This window comes from Carcharhinus amblyrhynchos, chromosome 2 (assembly GCF_965287045.1).
Source record: "Carcharhinus amblyrhynchos chromosome 2, sCarAmb.v2.hapA, whole genome shotgun sequence".
NCBI lineage: Eukaryota > Metazoa > Chordata > Chondrichthyes > Carcharhiniformes > Carcharhinidae > Carcharhinus > Carcharhinus amblyrhynchos.
The window spans coordinates 137420522-137441323 of NC_137325.1; the positions used below are offsets into that span (position 1 = coordinate 137420522).

General features: G+C 44.1%; 1 protein-coding gene across 1 annotated transcript in view; it reads left to right on the plus strand.

Moving 5' to 3' along the window:
• Positions 1-20802, plus strand: part of obscnb (obscurin, cytoskeletal calmodulin and titin-interacting RhoGEF b) — a 696366-nt gene that overhangs the window by 52989 nt on the left and 622575 nt on the right. The window contains exons 5-6 of the mRNA XM_080214757.1: positions 8986-9291; positions 19509-19775. Of these exons, the coding sequence (XP_080070883.1) occupies positions 8986-9291; positions 19509-19775 (573 nt within the window). The remainder of the gene's footprint in view (positions 1-8985; positions 9292-19508; positions 19776-20802) is intronic.

Consider the following 20802-nt stretch of genomic DNA (forward strand, 5'->3'; position numbering starts at 1 on the left):
GAAGTGATGCATTTTGGTAGAACTAATGTAGGAGAGAGCTCTACAATAAATGGCAGAACCATCAAGAGTATAGGCACACAGAAGGACCTGGGTGTGCAAGTCCACAGATCCTTGAAGATGGCATCACAGGTGGAGAAGGTGGTGAAGAAGGCAAATGGCATGCTTGCCTTTATAGGACAGGGCATAAAGTATAAAAATTGGTGCCTGATGTTAAGCTGTATAGAATGTTGGTTAGGCCACATTTGGAGTACTGCGTCCAGTTCTGGTCGCCGCACTACCAGAAGGACGTGGAGGCTTTGAAGAGAGTACAGAAAAGGTTTACCAGAATGTTGCCTAGTATGGAGGGTCTTAGCCACAAGGAGAGATGGGGTAAACTGGGGTTGTTCTCCCTGGAAAGACGGAGAATGAGGGGCGACCTAATAGAGGTGTATAAAGTTATGACGGGCATAGATAGGGTGAACAGTGGGAAGCTTTTTCCTAGGTCAGAGGTGACAAACACGAGGGGTCACAGGTTCAAGGTGAGGGGGTAGGGGGGGGAGCGGAGGCAAGGTTTAACTCAGATATCAGAGGGATGTATTTTACAAAGAGGGTGGTGGGGACCTGGAATGCACTGCCAAGCAGGGTGATGGAGGCAGACACGCTGGGATTGTTTAAGACTTATCTGGATAGCCACATGAACACACTGGGAATGGAGGGATACAAATGAATGGTCTAGTTGGACCAATGATTGGCGCAGGCTTGGAGTGCAGAAGGGCCTGTTTCCTGTGCTGTATTGTTCTTTGAAACACAGAAAACTAACACAGAGATGCAGCAGGTAGTTAGGAAGGCTAATGGAATATTGGCCCTTATTTCAAGAGGACTGAAGTAAAATATTTGGGAATTCTTGCTGCAGCTGTACAAGGCACTGGTGAGATCGTATCTGGCATATTGCGAGCAGTTTTGGTCCTCTTATTTAAGGAAAAATATTATTTCATTGGAGGCAGTTCAGAGAAGGTTCACTAGGATGATCCCTGGTATGGAGGGATTGTTTTATGATGAAAGGCTAAACTGGTTGGGCCTTTACTCATTGGAATTCAGAAGAATGAGAGGTGATCTCATTGAAACATAAAGGGCAGAATTTTACAGCCTCGTTTGTCCTGAAACTGTGTAATCCCACCTGAGATCAATGGACCTTCCCATTGTCCGCCCTTCATCTGTTCCGATTCCCGTGGCAGGCGGATTAGTAAAATTCTAGCCATAGGATTCTTAAGGGGCTTGACAGGGTAAATACTGAGGGGATGTTTGCCTTCGTAGGAGTGTCCAGGATGAGAAGGCATGGCTTCAGAATAACTACCAAAATCACTACTAGAAGGGTGTGGAGGCTTTGGAGAGAGTCCAGAAAAGATTTATCAGGATGTTGTCTGGTATGGAGGGTATTAGATATGAGGAGAGGTTGGAGAAACTTGGTTTGAAAGACGGAAGTTGAGGAGCGAGCTAATAGAAGTCTACAAGATTATGAGGGGCATGGACAGAGTAGATGGTCAGAAGCTTTTTCTCAGAGTGGTAGAGTCAGTTACGAAGTGGGACAGGTTTACGGTATGAGGGACAAGGTTTAAAGGAGATGTACGAAGCAAGGTTTTTACACAGAGGGTGGTGGGTGCCTGGAACTCGCTGCCAGGGGAGGTAGTGGAAGCAGATATGATAGTGACTATTAAAGGGTGTCTTGACAAATAACGTGAATAGGATGGGAATAGAGGGATGTAGTCCCCTGAAAGGTAAGGGGATTTAACTCAGTCAGGCAGCATGGTTGGTGCAGGCTTGCAGGGCTGAAGGACCTGTTCCTGTGCTATAATTGTCTTTTGTTTTAAAGGGGCACCAATTTAAGACTGAGATGGGAGGAATTTTTTTCTGTCAGAGGGTTGTGTGTCTTGCCACAGAGTGCTGCGGGGGCAGAGTTCTTTTGTATTTTTAGCACTAAGATAGATAGATTTTGATTAGTAAGGGAATCAAGGGTTACGGGGAAAGTGCAGGGAAGTGAACACGAGGAATGTTGGATTAGCCATGTTCCCATTGAATGGTGGAACTGGTTCAGAGGGCTGAATGGCCTATCCTGTTCCTATTTCTTATGGTTTCCTCAGGTACAGTCCCCATGCCTTCTTATTTGCCACCATTACCACCTCTCAATCACTCAGCCTTGACTCCTTTATCCATGCAAACTACCACCCAAACTCCAATCTCCTTTCCTCTGTAGAATCCTTCAACATGTGCTCAACTGTCAAGTCCATGCCCATCTTTTCTGCAGTTCTGTATGCAAACCCTGCCAATCAGGTTTCTGCACCTGCTACAACACTTGAAAGACTTACTTCAAAACAACAAATGTAATCAGCTATGACTGTGATCATGGTGAACTATCCCTTATTGTTCATGTCTTGTTGACCCTCACTTGCTTTTATTCTTTGCTATCCAGGTATAGCCACAGAATCACTTCCAGTGGTTTCTTTTCCCACACTTGCAGTGTTGTTTCTGGTCTTCCCCATGGATCTGCCCTTGACCTGGTCCTGTTTCTGTTCTTCATAGTCTGAAAACAAGTTAGTTTCACTTGTATGCTGATGACTCCCAGCTCTATCTCACTACTGCCTCTCAACTATCCATTTTCTCAGAATTGCTGTTACCTATTTTAGTTGAAAAAGGTATATGTATGTACATATTTTTTCTGTTGAAAGAAATTTACAAAGGGCAGGGCCTTGTTTGTGCATTAACATGTGTAGCTTCTAGCACATGTAAGTGAGCTCACTGTGAGCCCAACTAATAATCTTAATTTGGTTGTCAGTGTAATTCTTAGTGCACTCAGGATTGTTTAGCAAATGTTGCCCCACCCCCTCCTGCATTGACACTGATTATGCCAACAAGTTTGTCAGTGATGGAGTGCAGTTCCCTGAAGCAGTGCAGGACTGATGTCCTGGACCAAGGTCTCCACAGCAGCTGCCACCCTACCAGTGTTGACCTCAGTGTGTGGGCATGCTGGACATTATCACTTCAATCTGAAGGCGGATGGACTCCTCTATTTCCCTTGCAATCTGAGGAGTGTAGTAGACATCCCTTCACAATGATCCTTAGCTTGGCTTCGCAGTTCCAGCAACTGAGGTATGGCTGAGTCCAAAGGCTCCTCATTTGACTTGGACTCAGCAGATTTCTGGCTGCCAGTATTCCTCCGGATGCCTGCACCTTGGGATGACTATACCTCTACCTGCTATGGATCAGCCAATGCATTATGTTCACCAGATTGTGAACTTGAGGCTATTCTAGATCTAAGTCCTGTCAAGTTGTGTGTCTCTATGCTGGTGGAGGGTATAGGCATGTGCTGCAATGAGTTCAGTGTTGGTGTCTGTTGATTTTTCTTCTGTCTCACCTTGGGGTTGGAGTTGAGAAACTGGTTTATGGACCCCCTAGATGTGCCTATGAAAAAAAGGAGAAACGATTAGTGTGTGGTAGGGGCCTGTGAAACAGGAGACATCATTCACAGCATGATTGTTGGATGGATATTGCAGTGTTGGATACTCACTTGATCAAATACTGCTGACCTTGCTGTGTGGTCCACATCCTTATTGGCCAGCTGAATTGCTCTATTTTACAAGTCAGTCAGGACTTTGAAGTAAACTTTGAGGACTTTGAGGTCATAGTACATGTAGGGGAGGGGGACATAGGAAGGAGGAGTAGGGTAGAGGTCCGTAGGCAATTTAGGGAGTTGGGGGCCAAACTAAAGAGTAGGACCTCCAGGGTGGCACTCTCTGGGTTGTTGCCCAGTACCAGCAGGGCAAAGAATGACGAGATCATGCAGCTGAATGCATGGTTGAGGGATTGGTGTAGGGTAGAGGGCTTTACTTTTGTGGATCACTGGGAGGTGTTTAGGAGAGAAGGGCAATTGTACAGGAGGGGTGGGGAGAATTTGAACGGGAGGGGAACTAATGTCTTAGCGGGGAGGTTAGCTGGGGTGTTTATGAAGGATTTAAACTAATATGGAGGGGGGGTGGGGAGGTGGCTGGGAGAGAGTCGGGTGAAAGGAAAAGTATTAGGGAGAAGGAGGTTCCGAAGGACACTTGTGGGTTGAACTGTGTCTGTTTCAATGCTAGGAGTGTGGCAGGGAAAACGGATGAGCTTAGGGCCTTGATGTTTGTGAGGCAGTTAGATGTGGTGGCTGTAACAGAGACATGGTTAAGGGAAGGGCAGGACTGGCAGCTGAATGTTCCTGGGTACAAGTGTTTTAGGTGTGACAGAGGAGGGTTGAAGAGAGGTGGAGGGGTGGCACTGTTAGTCAAGGAAAACATCACAGTAGTGCAGAGGGAGGACAATATAGAGGAGATAGGGATTGAGTCACTGTGGGTGGAGTTGAGGAATAAAAAGGGAGAGATTACGTTGCTAGGGGTGTATTATAGGCCACCCAACAGCCCGAGGTCAGTGGAGGAAGGCATTTGCAGGGGCATTTTGGATAGGTGCAGGAAGAATAGGGTGGTGGTAGTGGGTGACTTTAATCTTCCTGGAGTGAATTGGAGGGGGCCTAGAGCTGGGGGTACGGAGGGAGAGGAGTTTGTGAAATGTGTTTTGGAAGGGTCTCTAGAGCAGTATGTAACTAGTCCGACTAGGGGAGGGGCTATACTGGATTTAGTGTTGGGTAATGAGCCGGGGCAGGTGGGAGAGGTAGAGGTAGGCGAACATGTGGCTAATAGTGACCACAAGTCCGTCTACTTTAGGATAAAAATGGAAAGGGACGAGTGCTGGCCGAACGGGAGTGTGCTGAACTGGGGAAAGACGAGCTATGGCAGGATTAGGAGGGAGCTGCAGGACACTGATTGGGAGGGACTGTTAGCTGGCAAGTCCACGGTTGGCAAGTGGGAGGCTTTTAAGGGCAAAATGAAATGGTTGCAGGGGAGGTATGTTCCGGTTAAGCGGAAGGATGGGAAAGGTAGGATTAGAGAGCCGTGGATTACAGGGGGTATTGAAGACTTGGTCAGGAAGAAGAGGGAGGCGTATGTTAGGTCGAAACAACTGGGTACGGAGAGTGCACTGGAGGAATATAGAGAGAGTAGGAGGGAGCTAAAAAGGGGAATTAGAAGGGCGAAGAGAGGGCATGAAATGGCTTTGGCTGGTAGGATTAAGGAAAATCCGAAGGCATTTTATTCCTATATTAGGAGCAAGAGAGTAGTTAGAGGGAAAATTGGTCCTCTTAGGGACAAAAGTGGGGAGATATGTATTGAGTCGGAGGGAATGGGGGAGCTCCTGAATGAATACTTTGCGTCCGTATTCACGAAGGAGAGGGGTTCGGAATCGTGCGGTCTGTTAGAGGGAGCTGAGGATCAGCTGCAGGAAATATCTATTACGAAGGAGGAAGTGCTAGGGCTTTTAGGTAGCGTAAGGACGGATAAAGCTCCGGGGCCTGATGGTATTTATCCCAGGCTGCTTAGGGAGGTGAAAGATGAAATTGCTGGGCCTCTGGCGCAAATCTTTGTCTCTTCTTTGGACACAGGTGAGGTCCCAGAAGAGTGGAGGGTAGCAAATGTGGTACCGCTGTTCAAAAAAGGTAGTAGGGATAACCCTGGAAATTATAGGCCGGTGAGTTTGACATCGGTGGTAGGGAAATTAATGGAAAAAGTACTTAGGGGTAGGATGTATGAGCATTTGGAGCGTTGCGGTCTGATTGGGGATACGCAACGTGGCTTTGTTAGAGGGAGGTCTTGCCTTACGAATCTGGTGGAATTCTTTGAGGAGGTGACAAGAACGGTTGACGATGGGAGAGCCGTTGATGTCATCTATATGGATTTCAGTAAGGCGTTTGACAAAGTCCCTCATGGTAGGCTGGTAGAAAAGGTTAAGGCGCATGGGATACGAGGTCAGGTAGCTAGGTGGATTGAGAACTGGCTGGGTAATAGGAGACAGAGGGCAGTTGTGGAGGGGACTTTGTCCGGCTGGAGGCCAGTGACCAGTGGTGTGCTGCAGGGCTCAGTACTGGGACCTCTCCTCTTTGTAGTCTACATAAATGACTTGGAAGAGAGCGTAGGTGGTGTGATCAGCAAGTTTGCTGATGACACCAAGATGGCAGGGTTGGCAGGTACCGAAGTGGATTGTGAGGTGATACAACAGGATATAGATAGGTTGGTGCATTGGGCAGATAGGTGGCAGATGGAATTTAATCCTGACAAATGCGAGGTGATGCATTTTGGAAGGAATAATGTAGAGAGGAGCTATGTGATTAAAGGTAGACAAATTAGGAGTATAGAAACACAGATGGACCTGGGAGTGCAGGTTCACAAAGGTTGCGACACAAGTGGAGAATGTTGTCAGGAAGGCTTATGGAATGCTAGCCTTTATAGGAAGGGGTATAGAGTTTAAAAGCTGCCGTCTAATGCTTCAGTTGTATAGAACGTTGGTTAGACCGCATTTGTAGTACTGCGTCCAGTTCTGGTCACCTTACTACTGGAAGGACATGGAGGCTCTGGAAAGGGTGCAGAGGAGGTTTACCAGGATGTTGCCTGGCATGGAGGGGCTGGGTTACAAGGAAAGGTTGGAGAAACTGGGACTGTTCTCCTTGGAAAGACGGAGATTGAGGGGGGACATGATAGAGGTATATAAGATACTGAAGGGAATAGACAGAGTCAATAGTGAGAGACTGCTCCCTAGATTGGTTACAAATACAAGAGGACATGATTTAAGGGTGAGGGGGGAGACTGAGGATGGAGGGTTATGGTAGGGGTTATTAAATAAGGGTTAGAACCTCGGGAGACACCGGAAAGGCAGGCTTGTGATTAACGTTTTTGTCTTTTAATTCCGCAGGGGAGGTCCACCTCGTTGTCAAACGAGGGGCATGCACACGGTGGGTCGTGCGTGGGCTGCTCTTGGAGGTTCCGGGAGTGGCCTAGTACTTTGTGTCGGTGTGTGTGCTTGATTCTGGACCGGTAGACGGGCACCGCAACAGCTTGGTGACTAGCACTGCTAGCTGTGCAGATACATGGATTTGGGCCTGTGTCTGTGGGAGTTTGTGCATTCTCCCTGTGGATGCGTGGGTGTCCTCCGGGTGCTCCGGTTTCCTCCCACACCCCAAAGATGTGCTCTTAGGCTAATTGGTTTTACCAAATTGACACTATTCTCCCCTGAATCTGGCTAAGTCAGGGGTTCTATTTGTAGATACGCAGGGTAGAATAGGTGTAGGGTGATGCGGCGGCGCGGGCTTGTTGGGCCGAAGGGCCTGTTTCCCGTGCTGGGTTGTTCTTTGTTCTTTGTTCTAAACCATTCCACCCCCAATCTGGGACTTCTAGCTTTGTTATGTGCCAGCTTGTCCTGCATGAAGACAGATGATGAGGTATAAGCAGGACGCCTGAAAGGCCAGATGATAAGGATGCCTGCACGTGTGAGTGGTGAGTGGTACCATGATCAGGATGAGGGAACAATCTGCAGGGCAGATGAAGGTACATGTAGAAGAGTAAGATCTCCGTTGATGTGTGATAGATTTGTGGTGTGAGTTAGGAATGATGAGTAGAGTGTCTTAACCTAGCAGAATGGAGGAGATAATTCATCCAGTTGCTGTACTGGGTGTTTGTCCTTTTTTGGAGTGTGTTGGTGTTGACAACCATTGCCACCAGCTCTCATGCTGGATCAGTGACCTTGCTTGTTGGTCTTCACCCAGAGTGGTGGTAAAGGACACTGTGGCTGTCCTCCACTGTGGCTGGTAGGCAATCAAGAAAGGCGTCACTAAATTTGGAAGCAGCATGTTTCCTAGCTTTGGCATTTATCAGTGCCCAGTGGCTTCCTAGCCCTTGGAGAATGCTAGCTGGCGGCCTATAAATATGTCACTAAATATGACACCAGATTACTAAAGCCCTGAGATCATTAGCAGGGCAGGCAAATCAGCGATCCAGTGTAAAATCCATACCTCTTGCTTTTTTTAATGATGTTCCGCACAATATGATTAAAATTCCACCATTGCCAAATGCCAGTTTCCCTGTCTGATATTGGACTTTGGCGATTTCAGGGATTGCAAGCATAGGCTGGCTGGGTACCTTGCCTATTGCAGACAACTGAAAGGATGTGCTGTGTGATGCAATCCACCTGCCAGTATTTGGGACAGATGGCCTTCATACCTAGCATTTCACCACTGCTAAATACATGTCCTACATTACTAATTTGTGTGATAGACAGAATTTCCTTTTGGCTTGACAGCAGCATTCTGTTAAAGGCAAATATTACTTGTGTTGTTACTGCCTAATAGCAGTATGAAATGGACACCTTTTGCTCAAATATTTGCGATTCTTTATCCTCTCTGAGGTTGACTGTGTGATATTTGGTTCAGAGGTGGGGGTCCGTAGGCCCATTTATGAGTTTACCCGATGTGCAATCAGCAGTGATCTGATTGGGGTAGCCATTATGCAGCCATTTTCTGTCCCTTTAGCACTGCTGGCTAGGCTACTGAATGCCATTATAAGTGGACAGAGATTACACAGCACACTGGTTATTTATGTATCAAAATTGCAAATGGGATCCTTCTTCTGCATTGGAATTTGTATATTCCAAGTGGCCTTCCACACTAAATAATTTTTGTTGGGGGAGAAGATAGGTGCAGGAAGTAGAGTCTAGGAAAGATCCTTCAAAATTACTTTTAACCCTCTTGCTTTGCTTTGGATACTAATGGTAGCAAAATATTTGTACGACTGAAGTAGTGCAAAATTGAACTTCAACAATCTGAACAAAACTGAGTGTCTTCTATGAATTGAGATTTTTTTTAAAAGAAATTGTGATTTTAAGATTGTAGCATCTACTTAGTTGGGGATGTCCATTATTTGTGTACACTTTTATATGGAGAATCATAAGCACTTGGAAAAAAAATCTAATTTTCCAGGGTAGACATTTATTGTAATAGTGTTGATTTGAGAATTTCCATAGACAGTAGAAATATTTTTAATTATATCTGTTTTTCAAGTTTTCACAGAACTCTTGGGATATCTTTGTACTTTTTTCTAGCTCCCCGGAAAGTCCCTCCACATCCCCCAGTCAACCCTGTGGTGAAAGAGAAAACAGAAACATCTATCACTTTGGCCTGGTCTCTCCCTCAAGATGTGCCACCTACCCCTGTCACAGGATACATAATTGAAAAAATGAAAGTAAGAAGCAATACCTGGACAAGGTGTCACACTACAGACAAAATAACGGCACAAGAGTTCACAGTGAGTGGCTTGCTAGAAGGAGCCAATTATCAGTTTAGAATTAGTTCTGTAAACAACTTTACCCAGAGCACATATCTAGAAGTCCCAGGAACATTTCATATTGGTGAGTCAAAAATGTTTTTACAAACTTTAAAAAATATTTTCTCTTATTTTGTGTTTATTTTGTTTTGTTACTGTTCATTGGACATTTATTTCTGCTCTTATTTTTGTTCTTTAATTGAAAAATTAACTTTAATTTTGTTCTACTGATTGGCATGTTTTGCATCAGATACCTGCTAGACTTCCCTTTTGACTGTTAAAAGTCTAACTCTCAGAGTTAAAATAATTCTAGAATTCATGTGGCTAAAGTTAGGATGATTTGTTGTCTATATCAATCACTCTGTCCCATCACAGAACTCTAATGTTTTAGCTTCTAGTATCCTATGTGGAAAAGCATTCTGAAATATGCAGGTTATAAACACTAATGGGAAGTCCTCCTTGTAAATGTTTATAACCTGTATATCTTCAATTTCTATGGAAAATTAAATTCTGTGGGAGACCCAATGCTGTCCAGGTAACTGCCTGTTAATCTTGTAATTGTGTCAGACTTCCTTGAGAGAAGTGACACAGGGTTCCCACCTCCTCCAACCTGTGGGCAAGACTTCCATTGCAGGAGTTAAGTTCTATCCCTTGTTTTTCTGCAGTTCCTGCTTTCCTGTTTTACTTTGAAGTGATAGTCAGCACTACCTTTACCTTATTGATTTTAATATGCCATTTGACTCTCTCCTTCAGAGCTGCCTTTCTTTTAGATTAAAACATTTGGGGTGGAATTTTCCCATAAGAACATAAGAACATAAGAAATAGGAGCAGGAGTAGGCCATATAGCCCCTCGAGCCTGCCCCGCCATTCAATAAGGTCATGGCTGATCTGTCGTGGCTCAGTTCCACATTCCCGCCCTCTCCCCATAACCCTTAATCCCCTTGCCTATCAAAAACCTATCAACCCGCGTCTTAAAAATATTGAGCGAGGCAGCCTCCACCACTTAACGGGCAGAGAATTCCAGAGATTCACCACCCTTTGAGTGAAGAAGTTCCTCCTCAACTCTGTTCTAAACCGCGCCCCCTTTATCTTGAGGCTGTGCCCTCTAGTCCTACTGTCCTTTCTGAGCGGGAAGAGCCTCTCCACCTCTATCCTATCCATCCCATTCAACATCTTATACGTCTCAATGAGATCTCCCCTCATTCTTCTAAACTCTTAACGAGTACAAGCCTAGTTTATTCAACCTCTCCTCATAGTTCAACCCCCTCAACTCTGGTATCAGCTTAGTAAACCTCCTCTGCACTCCCTCCAAGGCCAAAATATCCTTGCGTAAGTGCGGCGACCAAAACTGCACACAGTACTCCAGCTGCGGCCTCACCAGTGCCCTATACAGCTGCAGCAAGACCTCCCTACTTTTATATTCAATCCCCCTTGCTATGAAGGCCAGCATCCCATTTGCCTTCCTGACCACCTGCTGCACCTGCAGGCTGGGTTTTTACGGCTCATGCACAAGGACCCCGAGGTCCCTCTGCACCGTCGCATGCTGCAGTTTTTCGCCACGTAAGTAATAGTCCTTCCTACCATTATTCCTACCAAAGTGGACAACCTCACATTTGCCAACATTAAATTCCATTTGCCATTTCCTGGCCCATTCGCCCAGCCTATCTAGATCCTTCTGCAGACTCTCCACACCCTCCGCACAATTTGCCGTTCCACCAATCTTGGTGTCATCAGCAAATTTTGACACCATACACTTGATTCCCTCCTCAAGATCATCTGTATAAATGGTAAATAGCTGAGGCCCCAGCACCGACCCCTGGGGCACTCCACTAGTCACCAACCGCCAATCCGAATAGCACCCATTAACCCCCACTCTCTGCCTCCTATTTGACAGCCAATCCTCTATCCACGCTAACACCCTACCCTCAACTCCATGCCCCTTGACCTTCTGTAATAACCTCTTGTGAGGCACCTTGTCAAATGCCTTCTGAAAATCAAGAAAGACCACATCCACCGGCTCTCCTCTATCCACCGCCCTAGACACATCCTCATAGAACTCCAATAAATTCGTCAGACACGACTTCCCTTTAACGAAACCGTGCTGCGTCTGCTCTACCAAACAATTCTCCTCAAGATGCCTCGCTATTTTCTCCTTGATCACGGATTCTAACATTTTTCCTACCACAGACGTTAAACTAACCGGCCTATAATTCCCCGCCTTTTGCCTGCCACCCTTCTTAAACAACGGCGTAACATTAGCCGTTTTCCAATCTTCCGGCACTTCCCCGGAATCCAGCGACGTTTGGAAAATAATCACCAAGGCATCCACTATCACCTCCGCCATTTCCTTCAGAACCCTCGGATGCATTCCATCCGGTCCTGGGGACTCGTCCACAATGAGTCCCTCCAGTCTGTCGAGCACCGCCTCTCTAGTAACAAAAATGTCATTCAGGCCCTCCACCCCTACCATCTTTCCATCGCTAACACCCGGCAAATTATTCACGTCCTCCTCCGTGAAGACCGAAACAAAAAAGTTATTCAGGGCCCCAGCCATTTCTCCATCCCCTACCACTAAATCCCCCCTCTCATCCTCTAAGGGTCCAACGTTCACCCTAGTCAGCCTCTTCCTTTTTATATATTTATAAAAACTCTTGCTATCCTTTTTTATATTAAGCGCTAGCCCAGCTTCATAGTTTATCCTACCCTTCTTTATCAACTTCTTTGTCATTCTTTTTTGACATTTAAACCTCTCCCAATCGTCTTCTCGCCCACTACTCTTAGCAACTCTAAACGCATCCGCTTTTAATTTAACACTTTCCTTCACCTCCTTCGTTATCCGCGGCTGATTATCTCTCCTCCTACGATCCTTTTTAACCATCGGAATAAATTTCTGCTGAGCACCAAGAACGATCTCCTTAAAGATCCTCCACTGTTCCTCAGCAGACCTACCTTCCAACGCACTCCCCCAATCAACATTTGCCAATTTCTCTCTCATCCTACCATACTCCCCTCTGTTCAAACGAAGGACACATGTCCAGGAACCCATTTTCTCCTCCTCCATCTGCATCAGAAACTCCACCATACAATGATCACTGTTCCCAAGAGGATCCTTCACCACAAGGTCCCTAATTCTGCCCGCCTGATTACATAACACCAGATCTAAGATAGCTCGCTCCCTCGTCGGCTCCAGCACACATTGTTTGAGGAAACTATCCCGGCAGCATTCCAAGAACTCCTCCTCAAGCCCACCGTGTCCAACATGGGTCGATCAATCAATATATAGATTGAAATCCCCCATAATTATCGCTGTTCCATTCCTGCACGCCGCATTTATTTGCACGTTAACAGCCCGCCCCACCTCCAGATCATTATTCGGGGCCTATAAACGACACCCACCAGCGTCTTCCTGCCTTTGATGTTCCTAATCTCCACCCACAACGATTCCACTTTCTGCTCTTTGGTTCCTATATCATCCCTTACTACCACCCTGATGCTATCCTTAATCAGCAGAGCTACGCCCCCGCTTTTTCCTCCCGCCTATCCTTCCTAAACACTTGATACCGCTGTACATTCAGCTCCCAGTCCCTGTCACCTTGCAGCCATGTCTCTGTAATGGCCTTGATGTGGGTATGCCGGCGTTGGACTGGCGTAAACACAGTAAAAAGTCTGACAACACCAGGTTTTAGTCCAACCGATTTATTTGATAATAGACTCACAAGCTTTCGGGGTTAGCCCCTTCATCAGGTGAATGGAGAGTTCTGGCCGCAGACAGAGCATATAAAGCACATATATATGTCAGACTTTTTACTCTGTAATGGCCACCAGATCATATCCATTTGTGCTGATCTGCGCCACCAGCTCATCCACTTTATTCCGAATGCTTCGTGCATTCAGATAAAGTGCCTTCATCCCAGCCTTCACGAACTGTACCCTATTTGCCAGAACGCCACCAACCATACTCACGCCCCCTACTCCTTTTATTATTGGGACATCCTTGGACTCCTCCCTTACCTGCACCCTCTCCTTTACTTTAGACCCCGTACTGTCACCTACCCTTGCACCCTCCCCCCCCCTAATTAGTTTAAAGCCCTGTCTACAGTCCTATTTACACGATTAGCCAGGACTCTGGTCCCAGCACGGTTCAGACCAACCCCATCCCACCTGAACAGGTCCCACCTTCCCCAATACTGATGCCAATGCCCCATAAATTCAAACCCATTCCTCCCACACCAATCCCTGAGCCACCCATTCACTTACTTAATCTTATCAACCCTACGCCCGTCTGCACTTGGTTCAGGCAGTAGTCAGGAGATAACCACCTTGTCGGTACTGCTTTTTAATTCCATTCCCAGCTTTTCAAACTCCCTCCCCAGATCCTCAGTTCGCATTTTGCCTACGTCGTTGGCACCCACATGTATCACAACGACCGGATTCTCACCCTCCCACTCCAGGTTCCTCTGCAGCCCAGATGCGACATCCTGGACCCTAGCACCAGGCAGACAACACACCCTTCTGTGCACTTTGTCATTGTGACAAAGGACAGTGTCAATACCCTTAACCACACTATCCCCAATTACTACTACGTTCCTTTTCACCTTCTCTTTGCCTATGTCCAGTGTCTGCATCACTGTACCGTGTGTAGTTTGCTCACCAACCTCACTGCCCTCGTTCTTGTCCACACTGGAAGCAAAAACCTCAAACCTGTTGAGGTAACAAACCTGGAAGGAAGAACCTCAAACCATCCTGCCAATTATGGGAATTGTAGCGGATGGGACAGGACCATGGAAAGGTCCATTCACCTCAGGCGGGAATTTCCTGTTTTGGGGCGCGTGCGGCCGGAAAATCCCACCCTTTGTCTCGTATCTAATAAACACACCCAGGTCCCCCTGAATGCAAACATTTCCCAGTCTCTTATTCAAAAACAATTATTTATTTATCCTACAAAAAATGACAAACTTCACGCTTCACCACACTATATTCCACCTACCATTTAAACTCTATACCCCTTTGCAACCTTATTGCCTCCTTCACACTATTTATTTTTCCATCTAACTTTACATTGTTATCAGACTTGGATACTTTACACTCGGTCCTCTTATCTAAGTTATTGATATAGGTTGTAAATATGTTAACTGCCCAATTACGATTTTGCAAGTAATCTGTTATCATGCTCCTAACAATAGATTCTAGCATTTCCCTATTACTAAAGTCAGGCTAACTGGCCTAACGTTTTGATAAAGGGTCACCAAACTGAAATGTTAACTTCTTTCTCTCTTCACGGATGCTGTCAGACTTGCTTACTCTTTTCAACATTTTCTATTTTTATTTCTGATTTCCAGCATCTGCATTATTTTGCTTTTGATTTGGTGGCTATAGTTCCCTGTTTTCTCTCTTCTTCACTTCTTGAATATTGAATTTATGTTTGCTACCTGTCAATTCACTGGAAACATTCTGCAATCTGAGGGATTTGAACAAAATCAGTGCATTCACTATTTCTGGTAGCTCCTTTTTTAAAAACCTAGAATGGAGACCATTAGGTCCAGGGGATGTCATCTTTTGACCCCATCCAACTCTCCAGTAATATTTCTTTACTAATATGAATTTCTTTAAGTTCATGATTTTCACTATACCCTTTGGGTTGTGGTGGGGGGTGGTGGTAAAATTGTTCTAAATTGGCAGCACAAAAATGGCCTTGTAGCAAATTTGCAGGTAATTTTTCACTGAATTTGAGAGAATGATAGTTCAAATTTTATTTGGAGACTTATTTCCTTGTCTAATTGTCAATTTTACTGATTAAAATCATGGCTATGTTTTCCAAGTTAATGGAAAATGAAAATTGGTACAGTGAAAAATCTTTGTTGATGATCACATTGTACGCACACAAAGTGGAATTTTATGAGATTTGGCAAAGTGTCAGTTCTGGTGAGAAAACTGGTGTAGAACTCTCCAACTGTTGCAAATGTGATACTAAAGTTTAAAAAAGGAGGTAGACAAAAGGCAGGTAACTATAGGCCAGTTAGCTTAACTTCTATAGTAGGGAAAATTCTTGAATCTATCATCAAGGGAGAAATAGCAAGACATCTCGATATAAATTGTCCCATTGGTAAGACACAGCATGGGTTCATGAAGGGCAGGTCATGTTTGACTAATTTGGTGGAATTCTTTGAGAACATTACATGTGCAGTGGACAGTGGGGAACCTGCGGATGTTGTGTATCTGGATTTCCAGAAGGCATTTGACAAAATGCTGCACCAAAGACTGCTACGTAAGATAAAGATGCACAGTGTTACAGGTAATGTATTAACATGGATAAAGGATTGGTTAACTAACAGAAAGCAAATTCCCTGCCCAGTAAATGGGTGTTTTATGGGTTGGCGATCAGTGACTAGTGGTGTGCCTCAGGGATCAGTGTTGGGACCGCAATTGTTTACGATTTACATAGATGATTTGGAGTTGGGGACCAAGTGTAGTGTGTCAAAATTCGCAGATGACACTAAGATGGGTGGAAGAGCAAAGTGTGCAGAGGATGCTGAAAGTCTGCAGAAGGATATCGATAATCTTAAGTGAATGGGCGAGGGTCTGGCAGATGGAATACAATGTTGGTAAATGTGAAGTCATCCATTTTGGTAGGAATAACAGCAAAATGGATTATTATTTAAATGGTAGAAAAAATTGCAGCATGCTGCTGTGCAGAGGGACCTGGGTGTCCTTGTGCAGGAATCTCAAGGAGTTGGTTTGCAGGTGCAGCAGGTAATTAAGAAGGCAATTGGAATTTTGTCCTTCATTGTTAGAGGGATGGAGTTTAAAAACAGCGAGGTTATGTTGCAGCTGTATAAGGTGCTGATGCGGCCACACCTGGAGTACTCTGTACAGTTTTGGTCTCCTTACTTGAGAAAGGATATACTGGCACTGGAGGGGGTGCAGAGGAGATTCAATAGGTTGATTCCAGAGTTGAGATGGTTGGCTTATGAGGAGAGACTGAGTAGACTGGGGCTATGCTCATTGGAATTCAGAAGAATGACGGGAGATCTTATAGAAACATATGAGCTTATGAAGGAAATGCATAAGATAGAAGCAGGGAAGTTGTTTCCACTGGCGGGTGAATTTAGAACAAGGGGGCATAGCCTCAAAATAAGAGGAAGCAGATTTAGGACTGAGTTGAGGAGGAACTTCTTCGCACAAAGGGTTGTGAATCTGTGGAATTCCCTGCCCAGTGAAGCCGTTGAGGCATAGACTCAAAGTAAGGGGAAGCAGATTTAGGACTAAGTTGAGGACGAACTTCTTCACACCAAGGATTGTGAATCTGTGGAATTCCCTGCCCTGTGAAGCAGTTGAGGCTACCTCATTGAATGTTTTTAAGGCAAGGATAGATACATTTTTGAACAGTAAAAGAATTAAGGGTTATGGTGTGCGGGTAAGTGGAGCTGAGTCCACAAAAAGATCAGCCATGATCTTGTTGAATGGTGGAGCAGGCTTGAGGGGCCAGATGGCCTACTCCTGTTCTTATGTTTTTTCTCCACATCTTGTCACTTTGGCTGACAAAAAAGGGTGGATGTCCCTAACATTTTGCCTTGTTCAGCATATTTTTAGTAAGTTGGAAAGGGAAGACCTTCCACTGATCTTCCCTTACAACATGGAAGCAATTGTGGAACATGACTGAGGATGTGTGCAGGTTGCTCTTGTTATTAAACCCAGCTGATACTACTACTGGACAAGTCAAATTCCAAGGTGAGACCCAGCTGGATAGATCCTAACTGTTTTTTGTTCAGATATGTGGAAGATGGCTATTGAACAGTCACTGCAGTCAACAGATGAATTTCTAACAAAAAGAGTAAAGTATTTATTAAAGAAGAGAAGGTGAACTATAATATGTGACTGCTTCACCTCAACTATACCTTTATAGACATATATAGTTTGAGAGGATTACACATGTGACTCTAATATTCTCAGTAAGTATACAATCTGTATGAACCAATAGCTGAAACGTGATCAGACATTCCACACTCTGAAGCCAAGTGACAGATGGCAATCAAAACAACTTTTACTTCTTTCAATTTCCCCCGAGATGCTTGTCACACTGTGAATCAGCTGTCTCATTGGAACTGTGTCTTTCACAAGGGGGAGTCTAATCTCTACTCTTCAAGAAAATACCTTAGAGTCTTCTCCCAAAGGTCGCTTTCCCTCTGATGTCTTCACCAAGGATCCACCTCCAGAGTTTCAACCTCTCTTATGTCACTCCGTTCTGGATTGGCACACACATTTAAGCTTTGGCTTTTACACACTGTCTGAGATACCTAGCTGTGCCAATAGAACACCACCCCTTCATAGGTCTTATTAAGGTGTCACCAACCTTTGGGTCACATTCGATCACTGGCCTTTACAAGCTCATTTTGCTTCATACCTGCTTCCTGCAGCTTATCTTTTTGGAGTCTTTATCAGTGTCTCACCATTCACTGAACTGTTTTGACTTCCTGGAACTTTCTGCTGCCCCATTCCCTGGTTTTTGGATCTTCTTGTTTTTTAGCTTTTGCGACTTGCTTCCTTTCCCTTTGTATTGTTCTGGAAGTTTCATTAGAATGCTGCTTCTTCAGGGTCACCTCTTTCCAACTGAACTTAAACTGATGTTGCTTTTCTGTGTGGGGCCCCTTGCAATTCAGATTTTTTATACTGTTATTGTTCAGATCAGGAACTCCGAAGTGTTTTATGGAGCCTGTCTGGTTCACAAGTTTATCTTCTTGAATTTGGCTACGATAAGCACGATATGTTTCACTTCAGGTATGATTCAAATGACCCACTAGCGAGGCTTTATCAAACAAAGTTTAATTCAGAATATAGTTAACATGTATGGAATGAAAATTAGCAATAACTTTTACTAATTACAACAAAAGCAACCACGATAATGAATGACCCTTTACAAATATATCTAAGATGTTCCAATCAAGCCAAAACCTTCTATAGACAAAACCCTTTAACTAACTTTAACACAGCAAAGTCTAATGTTCACGTGATACTGGAATTGAGACCTTTGGTTAGAGAATTGAAAACTCTTAGTCTCATAAATTCTAAAAGTCCTTTTGACACATTCAGAACAGTTTATAATCAGATCTGCTTCCCAGAACCCCAGGTAGACCCTGGTTAAGCCACCAATAGCAGATTTTCTACTCCAGGCAGGCAAGACCTTGTTTTCAGTAAACAGCAGGGTTTCCAAATAAAACAGAGAGAAAGACTTTTTTCCAGCTCTCTAAAAAAAACCTGCAGCACAGAATTGCAAATGAAAGAGTTTCTGTCACCTGATCTGCGAGCCAGTTTTTGCAGGGTTATAAAATTAATTTTAGAATCTACTTAAGGCCCCCATTTAAGGAGCATTGAAAGGACATCTGGCAGATACCTCAGCAGCAGTGAGAAACACTGAAGCTGTGAGTGCTCTAGAGATCATGATTAATAAAAACCTTTCTTAAAGATACGCCAACTTTGTACCATATTTGTTTTAGGGTCGTAAAAACATATTTAAAACACAGGCATATTTTAAAGTGAAACAAACTGAAATCTCCTTAATACACAACTGCAAAAGTATATATTAAGCCTAAAATTGTAGATTATGCACAACACACACAAATACAAATATAATTTACTGAATAAAACCAGAAAATGCTGGAAAAATTCAGCAGGTCTGACAGCATCTGTGGGGAGTGAATAGAACCAATGTTTCGAGTCTAGATGACCCTTTGTCAGAGCTGTAATTTACTTAAAACAACTTATATCTCCTAACACTCTGGAAATCCCAACAGGGATACCTCTGATATGTCCATTGAAAAGAAGTAAAGTGTCATTCTGGGTTGACCCTACAGAAATTAATTGCTGTAAGATTGTTGCATGCAAACAATGGAGTTATCAACTTGCTAAAAGGTGCTGCATTCAGTCTTTGATCTGACCAATCTGTAAGGGCCCCTTCTATTTATGTTATGTGTGTTCCTTTTTGCCACTGCTTGCAGGAATCACCTCTGTTTATAATATTTTCTCAGGTGACATCATTTAAAAATAAATTACTTAAGTGATGTGAAGGATTTGGCCTTTTTCATATTATGTTCAAACGGAAAATTCATTAAAATATTGATTGAAACAAAATGGAACCAGTAAAGTTTTCAAATCTTGATACAGTAAAGGATTTGGGCATGTATCATTATTAATTATTAATAATATGAGTAGTTTATTATTTGGTCCTTTAGCTAAGGTTCTTAATTCAACAAGTTAATTTTTTTTAATGAAATAGCTGACATTTAATTACTTATTTTCTTCTGACAGAACCAAAAGCTTCCATTGAGAAGCCGTTGCAAGATGTTGTAGCTTCAGCAGGTGAAGATGCTACTTTCTTTGTTGAACTATCTACAGTTGCTCCGGGGATGTGGTTCATAAATGAAAAAGCTATACAAAGCGATGAGAATTACATCATTCAGAGAACTAAAAATACACACACACTAATAATTAAACAAGTGAGGTCTTTGGATAATGACATTGAAGTGAAATTTGTAGCAAGTAATGCTGAAAGCACTGCTAAGTTAAAGGTGAAAGGTGAGTATTGCAGTTGATTCTTGGGTGCTTATTAAACTGTTATTGTTTGCTCAATAAATATTTGGCCTTGATCAATTTCTACCCTAATTCAAGGGTGTAGAACTTTTTGTAAGTATGCTGGTCCTGTTCAGTGCACAAGCCAATGCTATATTTGTGTACCAATGGAGACTACTATTTGGGAAGTATATAAACATTCCAGAGTTCTCAAGACATGACAGTATTATGTTTGCACGCAAAAGAAATACATAATTGGTAAGCCAGTATCTGCATTACATTACAGGTTATATTATGAGCATGCTGTTATTGTTTTTTTTGTGAGGAAACAGCCAAGAGGATGCTTGTGCAGTTTAAAAAAGATTTGGTTTCTCCCTCTCGCTGGGGAAGCTTCCTTCAGAGCGCTCAGGTGCCACCATGCAGTGTGTCCCAATCTGACAGTGAACTGGGAGTCCTCCTCCCATCCAACTCTCCCCATGGACATGAATGTTGCCCCCCTCACCTCACCATCATCAGCGGTATTGCTACCCTTACACACAAATATGGGTCATTGACACTGGGGCATCAGGACCCTCCTGATAAGCCACCTGGCAGACCCTTGACATGCCCTCCTTTCCCCCTGTCATGGTCCCCATGCATGCCCTCTCTTGTTGAACCCACCATGGGCAGGGCTCCCCCCTTGCCCTAGGGGATTTTCACAGTAACTTCATTGCAATGTTAATATTTAAAGTTTTTAAAAGATTATTTATTAGTGTCTCAAGTAGGTTTACATTAACACTGCAGTGAAGCTACTGTGAAAATCCTGTAGTTGCCAGACCCAGCGCCTGTTTGTGTACACTGAGGGAGAAATTAGCATGGCCAGTTCACCTAACCAGCACATCTTTTGGAGTTGGGAGGAAACCAGAGCACCCAGAGGAAACCCATGCAAACATGGGGAGAATGTGCAGATTTCGCACAGAATTTTGAAAAGGTGACCAAAGAGGTGGATAAGGGTAAGGCAGTTGACGTGGTGTATATGGATTTTAGTAAAGCC